Raw genomic sequence first — 21,941 nt, forward strand, 5'->3', positions numbered from 1 at the left:
AAGACACCCGCCTTCCAGACCGGCACCTTCCTTCACAGCTGTGAGACCGCACTCCACGTCCCTGGCTAGACTCAGTTTCCCCATCTTTAGAGTGGGGATTCACAGTTTCTACCTCAGAGACCGAAGAAGATTCATAAAACTGGAAACAGGGCGGGCTCCGTGGTGAGCGCTCAGGGGCCTTCGTGGTGGGAGTAGTAGCGTGAAGGGATGCCCTTCAACAAACCGAGGAGGTGGGCATATTCTCTTTTTACAGGGAAGGAAACTGAAGCCAGAAAAATGAAGTGAGACCCAATCAAGGGGCTCAGCTAGTGCCTGGCAGAACGAGGAGGGGAAGCTGCCCACCCTGGGGTAACCCCCGTTGGAGGATCTAGGGGTGCGATGAGCCTTGTGCCGTGGCAGGAGTGAGCAGGTTGTGTTTAAATGTTGGGGGTGGGAAGTAGGAGCGAGGGCAAGAGATAGCAGCCCCAAATGCCCCGAATACCATCCGGATTATAAACGGGATGGGGAAAGTGATGGATTTAAGAGCCCAAAGATGCTTACCTTTGGAAACAATACCTTTGCTGGCAAATTCTTCAGCCCGCTTAGCATCTCCACCAGGGTCCAGATTCCAATCTGAGCTCCCGTTTTGGTTCCTGTGCCTGTAGCGCAGGGTTTCTCTACATCAGCACGACTGACATTTGGGGCCGGATCATGGGACTGTCCTGTGCACTGTAAGATGTTTCTGTCTAGCAGTATAGCCAGCCTCTACCCGCAAGATCCCGTGAACATGACCCCCCCCCCAAGTTGTCACAACCAAATGTCCCCTGGGGGACAACTCTCCCCAGCTGAGAACCACTGACCAGGGCCAAAAATTAAAAGACAGATAAATTTATTCCTTTTTCACTAAGTAAATTTTGAATTCATGAACCATGTTCTATGCCCCGAAGTATATATTAATTCTCGCTCTCTCTGGAGACCCTAAAAATAGCCCAATATTCTGGAAATTGGTTATCCCAATTGCATTATATGAAGTACAATGGATGATTGTAATGGACAGGTCCACTGTGGAATAAGCGTTGGGCAAAAATCAGGAGACCTGGGTTCTGTACCAAGTTCTGCCATTACAAACTCTGTGGCCTTTTCACTTAAGCTCTCTGGACTGATTTTCCCGTCTGTCAAATGAAGACAGTGAGATGATTTCTAAGGACATGGAAACGCTCAGATTCTGACAAGATACCTCCCCCAACCTTGAAGTCATTTAAGCCACCCAGCCTCCCTCCAAGTGCCCCCTTCACTCCCAAATGTCTTTTGTTACTTCTCTCAGCCTCCTGGCCTGGTCCCTTAAACACATGTTAAAGAGTCAGTTTGGGGGGTCCCTGGTGGCGTAGTGGTTGGGAGTCCACCTGCCGATGCTAGGGGATACGGGTTCGTGCCCCGGTCTGGGAGGATCCCACATGCCACGGAGCGGCTGGGCCCGTGAGCCATGGCCGCTGAGCCTGCACGTCCGGAGCCTGTGCTCCGCAACGGGAGAGGCCACAACAGTAAGAGGCCCATGTACCGCCAAAAAAAAAAAAAAAAAGAGATTAGAAAAGAGTCAGTTCGTCCAGGCTTTTGTTACCACTCAAACAAACTCATTATTATTCCTGATTCTAACAAGTAAATTATGGTGGTGTTTAACACAGCAGTGGCAGGGGCTTGTTTAAGCACAAGACATCCTGATGTTTGCGTGAGGAAAAATTAAATTAAATTAAAACTGGCCTTTTAAAATGGCCCACGAGGGCTTCCCTGGTGGCGTAGTGGTTGGGGGTCCGCCTGCCGATGCAGGGGACGCGGGTTCATGCCCCGGTTCGGGAGGATCCCGCATGCCGTGGGGCGGCTGGGCCCGTGGGCCATGGTCGCTGGGCCTGCGGCGGGAGAGGCCGTGCTCCGCGGGGGGAGAGGCCACAGCAGTGAGAGGCCCGCGTACCGCAAAACAAACAAACAAACAAAAAAAAAAACACAATAAAATGCCCCATGATGTGATGCTTAAATTATAGGAATGTCCCAAGAATCTACGTAAGTTATTCTGACCTGGCTGGTCTTCGTACAAAAAGCCATAGATCATCCCTTTAATTAATTCTCTTCAGCATCCACCTGCCTTTCCATGTACTCTGCAGTTGCCATATTGGAGCAATGGGTCAGAAGATTCTATGACCTAACTTCAAAGAGCAGAAACTTGGAGGAATCAGGATCCTGCTCATAGAAAATGGTCTGCCCAGGATGATGCAACCTGAGCCCACCAGAATGTAAGCTCACGAGGGCAAAGATCGCTGCTGAGGGCCCGGGTTCAGTCCCTGGTAGGGGAGCTAAGATCCTGCAAGCCGCGCGGTGGAGCCAAAAAAAAAAAGAGGGCCAAGGTTGCCCGTCTTGTTTATCACTGCATAGACCAGAGCTAGACACCTAGTAACACCTAGTAACCTCTGGTGCTTAGACCAGAGCTAGACACCTAGTAACACTGAATAAATGTGTCAAATGAATGACTGAACAAGGCATATTTGGGTAAGTCATCAATAAAGTCAATCTAAATATTTTGCTTGAGGTTTAAGATTATGTTTCAGCCTTCTAGGAAGTTTTGGTGTACTAGACAACATTTCCCTTTTTTTCCCTCCTCCCTTTTTTCTGTTACCCTCACCAGTTCTCTCATCTGACAAAGCATCTCCTCCCTCATCTGGGTCGGCTCTGTGTCATCAGCACACTTTCGGAGGGCGGCATTCACCTGTGTTCCTGGTCACAAGAGGTGAAGGAATCGATTACCTGGGGCTCATGGTGTGGGGGATGGAGGGCAGTTCTGTGGTCCCTGAGCCTGATTCCTGTGCCCCGCCCCTGCTGTGTTGCATCCTGGTCTTATCCCAAAAGCTTGTTCCATATGCTTCTGGTTCGCTGTTTGAAAACATCACCTTAATGCAGGTGAGTCAGACGGTGGATGCCTGACTCATCTTTTTTTTTTTTTAAGATTTTTGTTTTTTTTAATTTATTTATTTTGGCTGCGCCAGGTGTTAGTTGCAACACACAGGATCTTCTTTGCGGTAGGCGGGATCTTTTTGTTGTTGTTGCGGCATGCGGGCTTCTTAGTTGCAGCATACAGATTTCTTAGTTGCTGCATGCATGCGGGATCTAGTTCCCTGACCAGGGATCGAACCCAGGCCCCCTGCATTGGGAGCACGGAGTCTTACCCACTGGACCACCAGGGAAGTCCCAAGGCTCCGAGTTCTGAATTTCTCTTAGCGTCTCCATGCTTTTATTAGATCCATCTCAGAAGCAACAAAAGGAGAGACTTCCTCTTAAAATTGTCAATAGTACTCATTTCTTTTGGACAACACACTCCTTAAGAAGGAGAACCATCTGTAGTAAAAGTCTCTATTGGGAATTCCCTGGTGGTCCAGTGGTTAGGACTCTGCTCTTCCACTGCACGGGGCACGGGTTCGATCCCTGGCTGAGGAACTAAGATCTCGCAGCCACATGGCACAGCCATAAATAAATAAATAAATAAAAAATAAATAAATGTCTCCATTTGGCCAAGGGGGTGGTATGGGTAAGGGGGTCCATTCCATTTCTTCCATATTTCAATTGTCTGTATAGAGCAGTTACATAAAGCCTAACTCCCAAACATTCTTTTTTAAGATTCTAATTTATTTTAAGGGTGATATTCTGGACACACTTCTTTTCTTCAGGGCCATTTCTCCTATGGACAGTGTTTATCATCACGAATTGATGGAGTGACTCAACATAGATGTCCTAGATGCAAAAGACCAAAAGTTACAAGTACTGGTTGTCTCATGTCCATTTTGATACACATCAATTCATTTATTCAGTGGAAAGGGGAAAACCTATTTTCTAAGCCAAAGACTACAGAGTCAACATTGGTGGAATCTAGACTAAAGTACCAGGCATCATGCTAAGTGCCTTCCCAATGTTCTCCCATGAAACCTCTTCCACAACTCTGAATTTTAAGGATCATTCTCCCCATCTTGGGGTGATGAAATTGAGCCATACGGTAGTTAACAACTGTGCCCAGGTCACAGAATTAGGAAGTGATGGGGCCCGAATTCAAATCCCTAGATTTGAAGTTAAAATCTTTGTAACAACCAGTAAGCAAATGATCATGGTCCAAACACAGGACCTCCCTGCATCCTATCCACAGCAGCTTTGCAGCTGCTTTTATCAAAAAGACTTGTAGATCTGACTTGTAGGTGTACTGAAGATAAAGATTTCACCTTTTTGATCCCTTGGACCATGGGTAAGCAAACCATCTGCCCTCTGCCTGATTTTATTTTTTATTCTTTTTTATTTTTGACTGCGTTGGGTCTTCGTTGCTGCACGGGCTTTCTCTAGTTTTAGCGAGAGGTGGCTACTCTTCATTGTGGTGCGCAGGCTTCTCATTGCGGTGGCTTCTCTTGTGGAGCATGGGCTCTAGCGCACAGGCTTCCATAGTTGCAGCATGCGGGCTCAGTAGTTGTGGCTCGCAGGCTTAGTTGCTCCTCAGCATGTGAGATCTTCCCGGACCAGGGATCGAACCCGTGTCCCCTGCAGTGGCAGGCGGATTCTTAACCACTGCGCCACCAGGAAGTCCCCCTCTGCCTGGTTTTAGAAATACAGTTGTATTGGCACACAGGCACACCTGTTCTTTTACGTACTGTCTGTGGCTGCTTTCATTCAACAACTCCAGAGCTGAGCGGTTGCTACGGAGCTGTCTGGCCCACCAGTGTAAAATATTTACTATCTGGCTCTTTACAGAAAGTTTGCCGACGCTGCCTTAGACTCTAAGGCTTCAAGCCAGGACCGAAGCATGCGTTAGCCCAAATTCTGGCCCACCTACCTGCGACTGATCACAGCACCCTTGTGCTTATTGCCCCCGTGTCCTTCAGATTTGGTTGTCAGAAGGACATTATGAAGTAAACTGCATTTGCGGGCAATTAATGGTAAATAAGGCACCACTGCAACAGGGCCACGAAGAGAGCAGCAAATGCCTTCCTCATGCACTCTGTTGGTACCTCCCCCCAGCCGCAAGCAAAAATGCATTGAGTTATTCCTTAAAAGACTTAAAAAACCAGAAATGCTATGAGTGTCTCTGCATCTCTGCTTCCTTGCTCTCTCCTTAAATTTCAAGAACAGTAGACTCCAAGAGATTGTCAAACCCTTCCTATGGCACACCAGGTCCACTAAAATACCAAGCAGCAGAGCCAAGAATAGAACCCGCTGCTCCCGAGAACCCAGTTTTCCTAAACCCATAAAGGCGCAGGCCTCCTTTAAAAGTCCTTTGAACCTGATACAGTAAAAGCAGTGCCTGAGTTAAGCATGAAGCACAGCTTCATGTTAAGACACCCAGAGCAGTAGGATTGCACAAAGGTCCATCGTCCTGGTTTTGTAGCCCCCTGAATTTCAGATCCTGTTACCTTGTTTTCCATAATCAGAGAGCTTGCATTATTGACCAGCCTCAGTGCTCACTTGTAAAAGATGATTCATTTGGTTTGGACTTCATTTTTATCATTCTATAGCTATTTCATACTTTGCAGTTCTATCTATAGAATGAATTGTTTGAGGCCCCCTAGTCTTGGTGTCAGTTTTCACAAAAAATGAGGTGAACGATCTGGAGTTTGTAAATTCCACATACCAACACTGCATCTTAGACACAGACATTGTTAAAGTTCTTTTGCTTGCAAGAAAGAGAAACTTGTTCAGATTAGCTTAGTCAAAGAGGAGAGTTTATTTTAGGGATACAGGGATATATCAAGCCACTTAAGAACTGAAAGGTCTCCAGGGATAAGGAAAGTTTTTCTATTTCTTTCTCTGCCTCTCTATTCCTTTCTCTTTCTCTCTCTTTCCCTCTTTATCTCTATTTCTTTATCTCTCTCTTTCTCACCACGTGGTTTTCATCTCTGCTTTTCTCTGCACATGGCTAAAGATGGTTTCCCACTAAGTCCCAAAGTTCTATGTCCTCAGATTAAGCCACAAGCAGATTCCTGTGCATGTCTGGATCTCAGTGGTAAATTGCCAGGAGAAAATCCCATTGGCCCAGCTTGGGTTAAATCTATACCCCTGATCCAATCAGCTGTGGCCAAAAATGGGCCATAAATAGAAATGCTGCAGCACCCTCTGGAGGTTGGATGTTCTCACACAAATGTAGGGGTGGGGGCTGGACAGGCACCCCAAATAGTTTTGGTCACAGTCACAGATTAAATATAAAATGTCTAACCTATTGGGCCTGCTTTCTGAGCTGGTTGGTGATTGGGGCATGAAGACAGAGGGAGGCTTGAACCACAGACTCTTAGAGGTGGGAGGCAGCTGGAGGGCTGGCACGTGGAAGAGGGGTCAGTCCTCTGTGGCCCCCGAAGTTAGGAATAGGGCCACATAGTGGGTGCCAATAGCAGGGAAGTGGGTTTCAGTTTTATGTAAAGAACTTCCTGGTGCTTAGAGGTCTCCTCCTCCTTGGTCATTCTGCTCTTGTCCCCCAAAGACACACCATGATCTTGGAAGGCCCTTCCCGGCCCACTGGCTTCTCTCTTCCTCTTCAAACTGTTTTACAAATGCATTGGTAGGCATTTACTGCATTTGTTCCCATGGGCAGGGCTGAGATATCCCACTTTACAGGTAAGCAGACAGAGGTGATGTGACTTGGTCAGGGTTCCCAAGAGCTAGAATCCAGGTCCCTTCCTGTCACCCTGCCCGGCCTGTCTAATTGTCTTCCTCTCCCTGAGCCAGTTCCCTTGGTCCCACGGGAACTGCCTCGCGCTTGGCATCTGTATAGACAGTCTCTTCGTATCCCAGGCTGACGTTTGTTTCCATCACCTGAGCTGTGTTTGAGTAATAAGAGTGAGGCTCGGGACTTCCCTAATGGTGCAGTGGTTAAGAATCCACCTGCCAATGTAGGGGACACGAGTTCAAGCCCTGGTCTGGGAAGATCCCATATTCTGTGGAGCAACTAAGTTCACGAGCCATGACTACTGAGCCCATGCACCACAACTACTGAAGCCCGTGCGCCTAGAGCCTGTGCTCGTGCGCCTAGAGCCTGTGCTCCGCGACAAGAGAAGCCACTGCCCTGAGAAGCCCGTGCACCTCAACGAAGAGTAGCCTCCACTCGCTGCAATTAGAGAAAGCCCGTGCACAGCCACAAAGACCCAACACAGCCGAAAATAAATTAAAAATAAATAAAGGATTTTTTTAAAAAAAGAGTGAAGCTCTACACGTCCCTTGAAAGCCCAGGGCTCTCACACTTCTCACCAAAATATTACTCACAAGGGAGTATTCTGTGGCTTTTCAGTCACTAGCTCTTCTTTCAGGTGCAAGACAAGGACTCAACCAAAATTCAGAGGTAGCAAGCAAGATTACTGGGGTTTGAGTGCAGTTCCATCTTGTTCCTCAGGATCTGTGAGCATTCCTCTGCCCGGGCCCCCCCTCTTCCTCTGCCTGGCTTCTCTTTATCCAGCTCCGGTGTCACCCATCACAGGGGTCTTGCTCACCCTCACTTGTGCCCTCTCCCAAACACCCGACCCTTGTTAAAGATTCCTCCTGGTTCCCACAGCCCTTATGTTTAATGCATACAACCCAAAGCAGTATAGCTCAGAGGTTAAGGGAACAAGGTTTAGTGTCAGCAGATGTAAGACAAATCCTCCACCTTTCACTAGCTGTGTGACCTTGGGCCAATTGCTTAACCTCTCTGGGCCTGTCTCTTCATTTGTAAAATGAAAATGATAGAGTATCCATCTCCTGGAATCAGCATTCCCTGAGGTGATTCATGTGAATAGTGAGCACTGGTGAATGATGTCTGGGGAGTAGTGAGCACTCCATAGGCAGCATCATAGGCAGCACTATGATTACACGAGATCTGACTTATGAGAGCTTTCGAACAAGGCCTGGCACCAAATAGTATAGTAATAGTAGCAATCGTAGCAGTACCAGTGTCATCATTTTTCACACTGTCTTCGATAAATTTCCAGTTGACATGCCAGCCTCATCAGTGAGAAAAGGGTGTGTCCTTTGCTCCATAATCCCCACGGCCTGACATATAGCAGGCACCTAGTAAACAGCTGTTGAGCGAACAAATGAACAAACAGATTTTGCTAAACTCTACAAGGCACAAAAGTACATTCAAAAGCCATTGCCCAGTGCAGAAGGCAAAATCAAGCTGATCTGAAGGTTCTAAGACAAGGGCTGACCCACTTCTGTAAACGGCCAGACAGTACATTTTCAGGTTCCATGAGCCATAGGCGCTCTGTGACAACCATTCAATTCTGCCACTGTAGTGGGAAAGCAGCTACAGACAGGTAAATGAGTGGGCGCAGATGGATTCCAATAAAATTTTATACACGGACACTAAAATTTGAACTTCATTTGATTTTCACAAGTCATAAAATGTTATTCTTTTGATTCCCCCCCCCCAACCATTTAAAAATTTAAAAACATTTGTTAACTCGCTAGCCATTCAAACACAAGGGGCTGGTTTGATTTGGCCCAGGAGCTGGAGTTCGCTCCACCGCTTCAGCTGGCGAAATCCCGCTCTCTGGAGAGCATCATCAGAAAGGCGGTCCTCGGATTGGGTCAGGCAAAGTGGGCGGGGCCGAGGGTGGGGCATTGTGTAGTGCGCGCAGTTGGGAAGGGCAGGCCCGGATTGGTCCACTCCGGCGGCTGTGAGCGAGCGGCGTGTTCGACATTCAGCCAGTCAGCGCTGCGCTGCCGCCTCGCCCCGCCTCGCGCAGGCGTCCCTGTCACGCGGGGAGTGCGCCACGCCCCCTTACGCGCCCAGCAGGGACTTCCGGGACGGGCGCGGAGTGACGTCAGGAGGAGGGCAGGTAAGTGCAGGCGGGCAGAGGGGCGGCTAGGCCCGGTACGGCTGGGGGTCCGTCCACTGCTTCACCCGGCCTCGGAGCCGCCCTATGGGGTCGAACGCGCCGGGGGCCGCGGGGCTCCGGGAACGTGGGCCCGATGCTCGGAGCTGCCTGCCCCCCAGCCGCGACCCCCGACACAAAACCCCGGGCCCTAGCTGCGACCCCAGACCTGACCCTAGCCCATATTATACCTCTTTAGGTTTTCCTCATCTGGAAAATGGGACAGTAAGCCCGTATTTCTTTGGGTCTTGGTGAAGATTTTTTTAAATGATGCTTGTAAAACGGTTTGGCATGAGAAATAATCAGAACTACAAACGTTTAACTCAGCATCAGGCGCTCTTCCAGATACTTTAACTCACTGAGTCTTGACAGCAACCTCATCAGGTTGATACTTGTATAAACCCCATATTACAAATAAGATAACAGGCTCAGAGAGAGAAGCAGTTTGCCCAAAGTCAAGCCGCTAGCAAGCAAAGCAGAGTCGGGATCCAAGCCCAAGCATTATGCCCTGAGCCAGTGGGGTTTATCATTATTCTTGACACCAAGGACCAGAGATTTCTATACATCCACCCTGTAGCCCCACCTGTACCACTCACTGGGGTGATAAAACCACGGTAAGACCCCCAACTCCTGTAAGTGGAGTACTTACTCTGTGCAAGCATTACCCATGTTTGTATGTTATTTCATTTACAGCAACTCCAGAAAGTCCTCTTGCCATCATCCACTCTTTACAGGTGAGGAAATATAAGCTCAGGGAGGCTCAGACATTGGCCAAGGTTACCCAGCTAGTGAGGAATGGAGCAGGGATTCCAGCCCAGGGAACTGTGCCCCCAAAGCTTGGGTGGGCACTTAGCTATTTTGTTGGCAAAAGCATTTTTACTTTGGAAGTGACTTTAAGAAAATCTGGTCCAGGGGCACACTTTACAGGTGGAGGATCCGAGGTGGAGAGGAGTTTGGGGGGATGGTGGAACACTTTATATCTGGGGCTTTGCACCCTGGCTCTGCCTTCCTATCAGCTTCTGACCCCTGGCAAGTTACTTAAGCTCCCACGTCGTCATTCGTCAACTGGAGATAATACTAACATAGTATAGAGTAAATGGGGCAATGATGTTGGACTCTGTGCAGCAGGTAGCACACAGTAACTATTAGCGCGCAGCTACGTTTGCAGAAACAGAGACGTCCTGACTCGAGCACAAGGAGCCAGCAAACTACACTCACAGGCCAAAACCAGACCACTGCATGATTTTGTACAGCCCACCAGCAAAGAATGGATTTAACTTCTTAAATTGTTGGGAAAAAATCAAAAGGAGAATAAGATTTTGTGACATGTGGCAATCATGTGAAATTGAAATTTCAGGGTCCACAAATAAAGTTTCGTTGGAATGCAGCCACACCCATTCATTTACATATTGTCTATGGCTGCTTTCTAGCAGTGACAGCAGAGTTGAGCCAAGTTGAGCTGTTGGGACAGAAATTCTGGCCCTCAATCAAGAAAATCTGCCAGTCCCCATTCTGGACTACGCTTTAGTCCCTCATAGTGTCTCTCTTTTTTTTAATTTTTTTTTAATTAAAATACAGTTGATTTAAAATGTTGTGTTAGGGCTTCCCTGGTGGCGCAGTGGTTGAGAGTCCGCCTGCCGATGCAGGGGACACGGGTTCGTGCCCCGGTCCGCGAAGATCCCACATGCTGTGGAGCGGCTGGGCCCGTGTGCCATGGCGCCGCTGAGCCTGTGCATCCAGAGCCTGTGCTCCGCAACGGGAGAGGCCACATCAGTGAGAGGCCCGCGTACCACACACACACAAAAAAAAAAACATAAAATGTTGTGTTAATTACTGCTGTTCAGCAAAGTGATTCAGTTAAACATATATATATGTTCTTTTTTTAATATTCTTTTCCATTATGGTTTATCTTAGACTATTGAATATAGTTCTCTGTGCTATACAGTAGGACCTTGTTGTTTATCCATTCTATATGTAATAGTTTGCATCTGCTAACCCCAAATTCCCAGTGTCTCTGTGTCACCCACACTGAGTCTTATGGAACCTCAGTCAGTTATCAGAGGTTGATGAAGTCAGCATTTATCAGGAGCTGTCCTGGGTGCCGGAGACGTAGCACAGTGGCACCTGGCGGAGGAGACAGGCTGTAAACAAGTAAACAGACACAGGGTGATGTGGTGGAAGCTCCAGGGAAGAAGTGACTTTAGATCAGGTGATCAGATGAGGCCTCTGACAGAGGTGATGTTTGAGCTGAGACCTGTGACAACACTTGTGGGTGTTATCCTGTGTATTGTAGGTGTTTAGCAGCATTCAAGGCAGTTGGCCTGCACCTGCTTAGCTTTCGAAGGCAGCCAGGAAGCCAGTGTGACTGAAACAGTGAGGGAGAGGGAGAGGGGTAAAAGGTGGGCTCGGAGAGGCAGGCAGGGGCCCCATAGGCCATGGGGAGGGGTTTGACTTGATTCTCAAAGCGATGGGAATCACTGGAGGGGTTTAAGCAGGAAAGTGATAGTTCAGATTTATATTTTCACAGGTCCTTCTAGCCCTTACGAGGAGAACAGACCGTGAGAGTCAAGGGCAGAGCCAGGAGCCTAGGGAGGAGGTGACCGTACTCGTCCAGGTGAGCGATGATGGGGGCCATGGAGGGATGAGAAGTGTCAGCTGGGAAATATATGTTGGATGGAGAGTGGACAGGACACTCCCTTTCCAGACAGACAAACGCCGCTCCTTGGATGCCTCCTACACCTGCGGAGAGGATCATCTGAGCCGCCGCCACCACCACGCACAGCCCACCGCATCTTCACAGAGAAGCCGCGACTGTCTGCCAGGCTGTCCAGGAGGGTGGCACTGGGCAGTGAGTCGGCAAAGCAGTGTCTCATCGTCTTTTCAGATTGGCTGAGTGGCAGCTGAGGACCAGTAGGCAGCTTCCAAGATGGTGAGTAGACAGGCTGTGCTCATTGGGTTTCTCTTCTGATCTTTAGGTGAAGGGAAAGGGTCCCCTGAATAGCCCTTTCCCTCCCCTAAAAGTCTCCTTCCCCACCCCTGACCCCAAGCTCTCAGGTATTTTCAAACGCTGGATCATGGTCTTCGGGTGCAGTGGTTTTCAAACTTTGCTGTGTACTGAAATCACCCGGGGGGCTTTTTTCTTTTTTTTCCTGTTTTTTTTTTTTCTTAATGAGGTGGAATTCACATAACATAAAACTAACATTTTAAAACGTATGATTCAGTGGCGTTTAGTACATTCACAATATTTTGCAATGACCACCTCTGTCTAGTTCCAAAACATTTCCGTCACCCCAAAAGGAAACCCTATACCCAACAGCAGTCACTCCCGTTCCCCCACATGCCCTAGAGCAGGTCCTCTGTCAGGAGAACCTCTGGGCGTGGGTCCCAGGCATCAGTATTTTAGAAACTCCTCGGGTAGTTGTAACATGCAGCCAAGTTTGAGACCCACTGCTTCAGTGGATCGTTAAGTCAATAAGTCAATTCAGCAGTTGGCTGTCAGCATTGAAAAGAGAGATTCACAGCTGGGTGAGCATTCTTTCCTGAAACCTGTGCTTGTGTATTTGGGGTTAAATATGTCTTACCTTAAGTCACAGTCCCAAAATAACTGTGAAAGCCATTGCTCTAGGAGAGTCTAACCCTTGCGGAATTTTCCACAGCGACGACAGTGGGTTTTGTTTTGTTTGTTTGTTTTTCTCTGGCTGAGCCTCTCAGCTTGCCGGATCTTAGTTCCCTGACCGGGGACTGAACCCAGGCCACGGCAGTAAAAGCGCTGAGTCCTAACCAGTGGACCGCCGGGGAATTCCCAACAGTGGGGCTTTTTCCCCCAAGTCACCAGTCCTCAATGGGACACGGAGCCCTGGGCCATCCTCCAGGATATCCCTGTCTTCCTTGTCCAGGTCTCATCCCTCAAGGCTGCACAAGTAGGTCTCCTGTAGGACCCTCTCTGACTCACGTCTCTCTTCTGCTTTCCAGGGTGAAAGGAAAGGCGTAAACAAGTACTACCCTCCGGATTTCAACCCTACAAAGGTAAGGGGCAGGCTTCCTTCTCCGTGTCCACGATAGCATAGCGACCCCGCCGGGTAGGGGCCCCACGCTCTTCATCCCCTCCTGGAGTCAGAACCACAGCTGCAGAAGCCCGGGCGGCCCCCGAGGTCTCCCTGCCTTGCGCTTGTCACCTGAGTCTTGGGGCAGCCTTCCCTCCCAGGTGGTCAGTGTGACCCTGGTCAATGACCCATGTAAACACCAGCATGCCCAGTGTCAGGTGTGGTGTGTTTCCAGTGGAGTCCAGGATGAGGTCCCACACACGGCCTCTGGGTCAGATCCCCTCACCCTCCCAGCTCCAGCTCGTCTGGCCTCCTCATTGTTCCCTCTGCCTGGAACCTCTCCCTCCCTCTGACCCCAAGACTCCTTTCCTTCCTTTAGGTCTCTCCTCACAGAGGGCCTCCCTGACCACCCTCTCGTTCTCTATCGCATGACCTAGAGCTTTATTTCTCTCCGTAGCCTTCTTAACTCCTCAATGCGTCACCCATTTATTTGCCTATTATCCATCTCCCCCTCTATTTATTTATTTTATTTCTTTATTTTTGGCTGCATTGGGTCTCCGTTGCTGCACACGGGCTTTCTCTAGTTGCAGCGAGCGGGAGGTACTCTTTGTTGCAGCGTGTGGGCCTCTCTTTGCGGTGGCTTCTCTTGTTGCGGAGCATGGACTCTAGGCATGTGGGCCTCAGTAGTTGTGGCTCGCAGGCTCAGTAGTTGTGGCGCACGGGCATAGTTGCTCTGCGGCATGTGGGATCTTCCCAGACCAGGGCCTGAACCCGTGTCCCCCGCATTGGCAGGTGGATTCCTAACCACTGCGCCACCAGGGAAGCCCCCCATCTCCCCCTCTAGAACGTCCGCACCTCAAGGGCAGGGATGTTCATCTGTCTCTTTGCATCTGTGTCCCCACACTATGGGCGCTCAGTAAGGGGCCAGTAAATGAATCATCATGTCCCAGCTATGTGGTCCCCTGCACATGACTCGGTCTTTCTACACCAGAGTCTCCCCATAGGTCCAAAGGGGAAACAAAACAACGTGACCTCCCAGAAACGTTGAGGGATTAAAGTGAGATGACACACTTAAAGTACCCAGCAGAGGTTTGCTGGTCTTGTCATCTCACCTGATCCCACAACACCTGGAGGTAATTATTATGATCCTCGTCCCCAGTTGACTCATAGGGCTGTGGAAGGCAAAAGGTGAGGTCACTGCCCAGGGTCACACAGCTCTTTTAGCTCCTAAATGGGAGAGGTAAGATGCAGACTCCTGTTTTCCTGATTCCAAGCCCACTTGCTTCACCAACGCCTAAGTGCCTCCCATTTTGCTGTTAACACTCCCAGCAGGACATAAGAATGAGGCCTCTCTCGGCCTGTGAGAGAGGGCCTGAGCTCCCCCAGCTCAGCAGTGCTAATCTGCTCCCTCTTCCTTTCCACACAGCATGGCTCACTCAACAGATACCATAACAGCCACCCTCTTCGGGAGCGGGCTCGGAAGCTGTCCCAGGGCATCCTCATCATCAGGTAAGGCCCTGGCATCACCTGAGGACCCCTGCCCTTTGTGCCACCTGGTGTCAACCTCAAGGAGCGTTCAGCACCCCCTGATTTTGCCCAGTGCTGCAGGGTCTTAATTCCATAAAGCAGAAAGTTGCTGTATCAGTCAGCCATTGCTGCGTAACAAAACGATAAGCACATGTTAAGCACTCGTGTTGTTCACGAGTCTGCAGCTCAGCTGGATGCCTCTGCTGCCCCTGGCTGGTCTTGGCTGACCTGGGCTGGGCTGTCTCACATGTTTGGGGGTTGCCTGGCTGGGGACTGGCTGGTCCAGCATGGCTTTGGTTGGTATGACTGGGCTGTGTTCCAAGTCTCATCCTCCAGCCGGCTAATCTGGGTTTGTTCACACAGCAGCAGCCGGGTTCCAAAAGAGAGCCAGCAGAGGCATGCAAGGCTTCTTGAGGCAGAGACCCTGAGCTGGTACCCTGTCACTTCTGTCTCATTGATTCCCCAAAGCAAGTCATGATGCAGGGAGGGGGTGGGCAACACACTCCACCTCTTGACAGGAATGGCTGCAGAGTCATCTTGCAAAGGGCACGGACATGGGGAGGATAAAGAATCACAGCCATTGCTGCAGTCAAGCCAGGACGATGGCTGTTCCGGGGTTCTCCTCTGGCTATTCCGGGGTTCTCCTCGTATTTCTGGCCAGCACCCTGTGGGTCAGCCGTGGCGGGAAGCAGAAGCCCCTCTCTGCCTCCTTCTCTGCCTCATGAACTCTGCCCTCAGCCTCTGGGGTCCGCCCTGGGCCTGAGCAGAGCATCCAGTGACAAAACCGTCAGAGGCAGGAACATCTATGGAAAAGTAGTCAAGATGCAAATCTCAGCAGTGGCCCCAAGAGTCACAGAGCTGAAGGTCACCTCCAACTCCCGCCATGCCTCCACACTCCAGAGCCAGCCACCCGCCCTGCCTTCTGTTTGCCAAGCCCTCATCTCACCTGTACAGTGTCTTAAATTCAGCTCATTATTCATTACTTAATGGTTCTGTTTTAAAAGAGAAGCTCCATTACTGCTGTTAATGGAAATTTACCAGAATTGCACGTTGCAAATAGAACTGGATGAAAGAAACCCAGGGACTTCCCTGGTGGGGCAGTGGTTAAGAATCCACCTGCCAATGCAGGGGACCCGGGTTCAAGCCCTGGTCCGGGAAGATCCCACATGCCGCGGAGCAACTAAGCCCGTGAGCCACAGCTACTGAGCCTGTGCTTGGCAACAAGAGGAGCCACCGCGGTGAGAAGCCCGCGCACCACAATGAAGAGTGGCCCCCGCTCGCCGCAACTAGAGAAAGCCCATCCGCAGCAACGAAGACCCAACGCAGCTAAAAGTAAATAAATAAATGTATTAAAAACAAAAAAAACCCGGTGTCACTGCAACAGCTTAGCTAAACTGGAATCAAACACCAGTGCTCCCTGAAGCCTGCTTCCTCCTCTGCTTGGAAACCTGTGTAGCTGACGTGGTGGGATATGGAAGACAGGGCAGCACCCAGCAGAGACGCTCGCCCAGACGGGGTCAGCTGGCCAGAGAGCCACGTGATGGGCCTGGCCTGGTTGCAGGAATGACCACCGTTCTTTACCCTCCCACTTGCACGCCCTTTGCAATGTGACTGCAGCCAGAGTCGCTGACCTGGAGATCCTGGGAGAGCCCACGTGGACGGGGACAAATGAGCTGTTCTCTGTTTGTGTAGATTTGAGATGCCCTATAACATCTGGTGTGACGGCTGCAAGAATCACATCGGCATGGGTGAGCTTCCGCCCGCTCCCCTGCTCCCCACCCTGACCCCCACCATTCAGCCACACGGCCAGCGAGCCCCTTAACTGCTGGGCACCGTGAGAGACCGTCCCCGCGGGGGTCCCGGTCAGGAGTCGAGTAGGGGACAGTGGGCTCAAGTGCCTGGTGGGCTGTGGATGCCTCATGGCAGAGCGGTTAGGAGGCTCTGGGTTCAAATCCCATCTCTGCCACTTCCTAGCTGGTGACCCTTGGCAGGCGACTGAGCCACCATGCGCCTCAAGTTACCCATCTGTGAAATTCAGGTGGTATGAGTGCCCGCCTGTGTGGCATATAAAGTGCTTAGTGCAAGGAATTCCCTGGCGGTCCAGTGGTTAGGACTCTGCGCTTTCCACTGCAGGGGGCGTGGGTTCGATCCCTGGTTGGGGAACTAAGATCCCAGAAGCCGCACAGCGCCGCCAAAAATAAATAAAAAATAAAGTGCTTAGTGCACAGCATGTGGCATGTGCGAGGGCTCGTAAACTCAACCTGCTGCTGCCACTACCCTTACTGTTACCGTGAGCATTCAGACCCCTGATCGTGCCCACAGGTGCGCAGATGGATGGACAGACATGGGTCCGCGGCCCTGCTCAGCAGCCCTGAGGCCTGCGGCAGGTGACTCCACCCTCCTGGCTTCCGTTTCCTCCACTATAGTACAGGGATCCTCCGCCCTTCCCACGGCGCCTGGCCCAGGGCAGCAGCTTGCTCTGTAAACAGGAGCCGGCAGCTCTCGGCAGGAGGGTCCAGTGCAAGAAAGAGGAGCCAGGCCACCCCACTGCTGAAGTGGAATGACTCCCCCCAACACATCCCCCTGATCAGACCCAGCAAGGGGCATCTGCCCCAAAGGCCTCCAGGCGCTCAGGCGACAAAGAGCAGGGCGCAGCCTGACGCCACACATGGGTCAACCTCAGGGCCGCGAACAGAAGCAGCCCCCCAGAAAAGGAACAGCCGGCCAGGCCACACCACCAACCCCCCCAAGCTCTGTTTTTCTAGTTTAAGCTTTTTTCACTCAGTAAGCAAGATAAGAGTCAAGAATATACCATCTAATTAGTGAAAAAGGAACAAAAAACCTGGATTCTCTAGAAAAATAATAAAAGCCAACCTTTTTTTTTTTTTTTGGCCGCACCCCACAGTTTGTGGGATTTTAGTTCCCCGACCAGGGATTGAACCTGGGCCCCGGCAGTGAAAGCACGGAGTCCTAACCACTGGACCGACAGGGAGGGAATTCCCAAAAGCCAACCCTTCTTGCATGCTTGCTGAGCACCTGGCCCAGTGTTGAGCGATCCGTGGGTATTAATAGCCTCTGCAGTTCTCACACCAGCCCTGTGCGGTAGGCGTCATAGGCATCCCTATCCAATCGATGGGGAACCTGAGGCCAGACGGCCAGGGCAGCTGGCCTAAGGTCGCACAGCCGGTGGGGTGGCGCCAGGGTTTGAACCCAGGCCCTCTGGCTCCATCCAGCCCACCCTCCTCTGTGGCCTGAGCACCCATCCCGCAGCCTAGACATGGCTCTTTTGTGCTTGAATTTCAGTGTCCTCCAGAGGTGTCTCCCCTGCAGGGGAGTAAAATACCACCCCCATCTGCTCCCCACCCCAGGAAAAGACGCTGAGGGTGGCCTGAGCCCTAGCCTCATTCTCTCCCTCTCCTCCTAGGTGTTCGTTACAATGCAGAAAAGAAGAAGGTTGGCAATTACTACACGACCCCGATCTACAGGTAGAGGCAGCCTGGTGGGCGGCAGGGTGAGGGGGCTACAAAGGAGTCTGAGTCAGAGGGAAGTTTCTACCCTCTGCCTGATGATTATTCCCTGGGAGGTCTCCTGGAAACCATCATGGTCTGTCAGGGCACATCCTGCCTAGAACCCTTCATGGTTCCCACCTTCTTCAGAGTAAAAGCCTGAGTCCTCCCCGTGGCCCACAAGGCCCCACAGGCTCTGCTCCGTCCCCTCAGGAGGGTTTGTTGAATGAATGAACGAACAAATGAATGGATGGATGAACAAGTGAACAAACTCCAGACAGAAGGTCAGTGCCGGGGTGAAGGAACCATATCTGTCTCACCCACGGCTGTCCCCCGGACATGGAGCCCAGCATGTAGCAGGTGCTCCGTGAACACTAGTTGATGACACGCACGGATGGAAGGAAGCGGGCCACAGTGTCCTGACTCTAACCCATCACCCTCCGCCCTGCCAGGTTCCGAATGAAATGCCACCTCTGCGTCAACTACATCGAGATGCAGACAGACCCCGCCAACTGCGACTACGTGATCGTGAGTGGCGCCCAGCGCAAGGAGGAGCGCTGGGACATGGCAGACAACGAGCAGGTGCTGACGACAGGTGAGCGCCCAGCGTGGGCTCCGAGCCCACTGCCAGCCCTGAGCCCAGCCCCGAGCCAGGGCCCTGAAGGCCCAGCCCCGCTCTCACTCTCGCAGAGCACGAGAAGAAGCAGAAGCTGGAGACAGATGCCATGTTCCGACTGGAGCACGGTGAGGCCGACCGGAGCACGCTCAAGAAGGCCCTCCCCACCCTGAGCCACATCCAGGAGGCCCAGAGCGCCTGGAAGGACGACTTCGCCCTCAACAGCATGCTGCGGAAAAGGTTCCGGGTGAGCAGGGCTCCGGCCCGGAGTCAGGACCCCGGGCAGGCGGGGGTGGCCTGGCATCACCAGCAGTGCAGCGAGGAGATCAAAAAGCAGGCTGAGACCCAGGTCCAGCCCACTCCCTACCACATCCTAGCTATAGGCAGGTCATTTCACCCGCGGTTTCCCCATTCGCCACCACATCCCCACATCACAGCGCCCACGGAGGCATCTAGCCCAGCAGCTACTATTAAGCATGTGGCCCCTTCCCCTGGGGACTCTGGCCCTCACAGCAGACTCTCAAAGGGAAGAAATCCTCAAGCTGGGGCACAAGTGAGTCCCGACACCCCCCCGTGGCCGGGGCAGGCAGAGGCCCAGGAGGGCACCGATCAGCTCCTAACATATTTCATGGGCCCGCTCAGCTGTCCTGAAACAAAATCCATAGTTTGACAACCCACCCCCACGTGATTTCCACAATCATCCCTAGAGTCAAATCCCTGGAGAGAAAAAAGGAAATTACCTATAAAATGTATAATGCCTGTCTCAACATGTCAATGCTTGGGCCAGACACCTGTACCTGCTTGTAGAGCCACTGAGGGCGCAGGTGCAAACGCAGACTCCCGACCCCAGGGGCACAGGGTCGTAGCTGGAGGACACCCTAGGGCGTTGCTGTCAGTGACACAATGGCTACTACAACTGTGCCAAAAATACTCAGTGGAGCTAAGTCACAGGGAGTGGGGGTCTGGGGTCAGAGGAGTATAATAGACATGGGTTTTTTACCCTCGCGGGCATCCGACAGGGCAGTGGAACGTCCTTTGGGAACGTGAGAACTTTTGCCTCTTGCCTCGCTTTGCGGGGCAGCTTACACCCCTGGAGCCTGCAAACAGAGCCCGGGCAGGAGCATCCCGGGCGACCCCACAAGGCACAAGCTCCGTATTCATCATCTTGCCACTCCCATTTTTTCACATCACCTTCTCTGATCATCCTGTGGTTGTTATTATTAGGAGTAAAATTGTGGGTTTTCTTACTAATTATTTGTTACTGAAAGTGTATCTCTCTGGCCAGGCCTCTGCCCAGAGCTGGTGTCCCCTGCCTTGTGGGCATCCCCGAATGGGGTCTAAGGACCCTCAAACGTAACATCCCAAGGAGCCCCATCAGTCCCTAACCTGCCCTGCCTGCATCCTCCCCTTCTCAGTAATGGAAGCATCTCTGTCCTTCCGGACACTCAGCCCATAAAGCCCAGAGTCAGCCTTGGTTCCTCTTGTTATAACCACCACTCCCCTCTCCCCATCTGTCAGCAAATTCTGGCAGGCTCTGACCACTTCCCAGCCTCCATCATCTCCTGCCTGGACCAGCACAGTCCCTCCACCCTGGTCTCCAGGGGCTCATGCCCTGTGTCCCACAGGCTGTTCCCTGCGCCAGTGAGCGCCTGAGTGGGATTACATCCCTGCTATGCTCAAAACCCTCCGTGGCTCCCAATGGCCAGAGTCCTCCCCTTGGCCCACCAGGCCCAAATGATCCTCCCCTTCCCCTCCTTACCCCCATCTCCACCTTTCCCTTGCTCATTCTGCTCTAGCCACATTGGCCGCCTCACTGGCAAGCACACTTCTGCCTCAGGGCCTTTGCACAGGCTGTTCCCTCCACCAGATACCCACATGGCTCCCTCACTCAGACACCTTTTCTCAAACATGATTTTCTCAGGATGCTGTCCCTAACTCTCCCCTCTACCATGCACACCACATTTAAAGTTGAACCCGCTGCCTATTTCCTACCCTCTTCCCAGCATTCTTTCTCTCCTCACCACTTTGTCTTGCTCACCCACTAGAATGTCAGCTCCACCAGGGCAAAAGATTTTGTCTGCTCACTGCTGTGTCCCTAGTGTCTAGAACAAGGCCTGGCACCAGAAAGACATTCTGTAAATATCTGTGGAAAGAATGAATGAGTGAAGAACCCAGTGGTACACATACTAATGATTGTGTCTCCTGCTGTTGAACAAATTCTATGTCCCGAGCGCTGTGTGAGGCCTTTTCCTCGCATAAGCTTGAAGAGAAGGAAACTGAGACCCTGAACACTGGAGGACCCCTCCAGCTCAGAGGGCAAAGAGGCACGGCTTTGACACCCACCATCCCTCCCCAACCCCTTCTCCCCAACACAGGAAAAGAAAAAAGCCATGCAGGAGGAGGAAGAGAGGGACCAGGCCCTGCAGGCCAAGGCAAGCCTGGACATCCCGCTGGTGCCGGAGACAGAGGATGACCGCAGGCTGGCCGCCCTGCTCAAGTTCCACACCCTAGACTGTGCGTGGGGGCCAGGGGGCGAGGGGGGCGGGGTGGGGGGAGATGGGGGGCTGCTCGGGCAGAGGGCGGCTCTGGACCTCCTCCTCCCCCCTCCCTCTCCCCATCCCCAGCATATGAGGACAAGCAGAAACTCAAGCGGACAGAGATCATCAGCCGCTCCTGGTTCCCCTCCAGCCCAGGACCTGGCGCCAGCAGCAGCAAAGCCAGCAGTGTCCTGAAGAAGCTGTCCCAGAACCGCAGATCTGCTCCCACTGGCTCCCCCATCACCGTGGGGCACCTGGGCATTGTGCGGCGGCGGTCCCGGGAGGTCCCAGAGAGCCCTCAGCACACAGCTGAGACCCCCAAGTCTGGGGAGCCACGGGTGCCGGAGGGGACCGCCCAGGACAGGCCCACATCCCCCAGAGACTGTTCTCAGGAGACAGCCAAGACGTGCAAGAACAGTAGGCCACCGGGGCAGGAGGAGAGCTGTCAGGACAGGCCCCAGCCCCTGCCAGGCTCCTCCCAGGAGGCAGCCAACCCCCAGGACACACCCCAGCCCTGCAGCCTCAGCTCCTCCCTCGTGGCTGATTACTCCGGTTCGGAGAGTGAGTGATTCTGGGGGCCAGATTCACTCAGGAGGCCAAGACCCACCGAGGAGGCCCCTCACAGGCTGCAGCCCCTTAACCCGCCAGCCCTTGGAGAGCTCAGTGACCACCCTCCCCAGACCTCACCTCCTCACAGTAATGGAGTTGTTATTTATTTGGTCCTGGAGAGAGTGTCTGTGCCTTGTGGGACCCCCGACCTCCCAGCATTAAAACCCTGCTTCTTTGCCTCTGCCTCAGGTTACTAGATGGGCCCAGGAGCTATGCCTGCACCCCTCCCCCCGCAACCCAACTAAGCTTGCCCAGCATCTCAT

At 52.0% G+C, this 21,941-nt stretch overlaps 1 protein-coding gene across 2 annotated transcripts; it reads left to right on the forward strand.

The window, feature by feature from the left end:
- Positions 1-8,733: 8,733 nt before the first annotated feature.
- Positions 8,734-21,843, forward strand: YJU2B (YJU2 splicing factor homolog B). Of its 2 annotated transcripts, XM_079917226.1 has the most exons (12): positions 8,734-8,804; positions 9,534-9,574; positions 11,368-11,454; positions 11,545-11,769; positions 12,813-12,866; positions 14,310-14,392; positions 16,103-16,158; positions 17,835-17,895; positions 18,369-18,511; positions 18,607-18,779; positions 20,908-21,046; positions 21,157-21,843. In XM_079917226.1, the coding sequence occupies exons 4-12, from the start codon at positions 11,767-11,769 to the stop codon at positions 21,636-21,638; spliced, it is 1,194 nt and encodes a 397-aa protein (XP_079773352.1). In that variant the 5' UTR covers positions 8,734-8,804; positions 9,534-9,574; positions 11,368-11,454; positions 11,545-11,766; the 3' UTR covers positions 21,639-21,843. The 2 variants fall into 2 exon arrangements, with proteins under 2 accessions (XP_079773352.1, XP_079773353.1); XM_079917227.1 differs by lacking the exon at positions 9,534-9,574 and having other exon boundaries at positions 8,768-8,804.
- Positions 21,844-21,941: the final 98 nt, after the last annotated feature.

The sequence above is a fragment of the Stenella coeruleoalba genome (genome assembly GCF_951394435.1).
Source record: "Stenella coeruleoalba genome assembly, chromosome: 3".
Classification (NCBI taxonomy): Eukaryota; Metazoa; Chordata; class Mammalia; order Artiodactyla; family Delphinidae; genus Stenella; species Stenella coeruleoalba.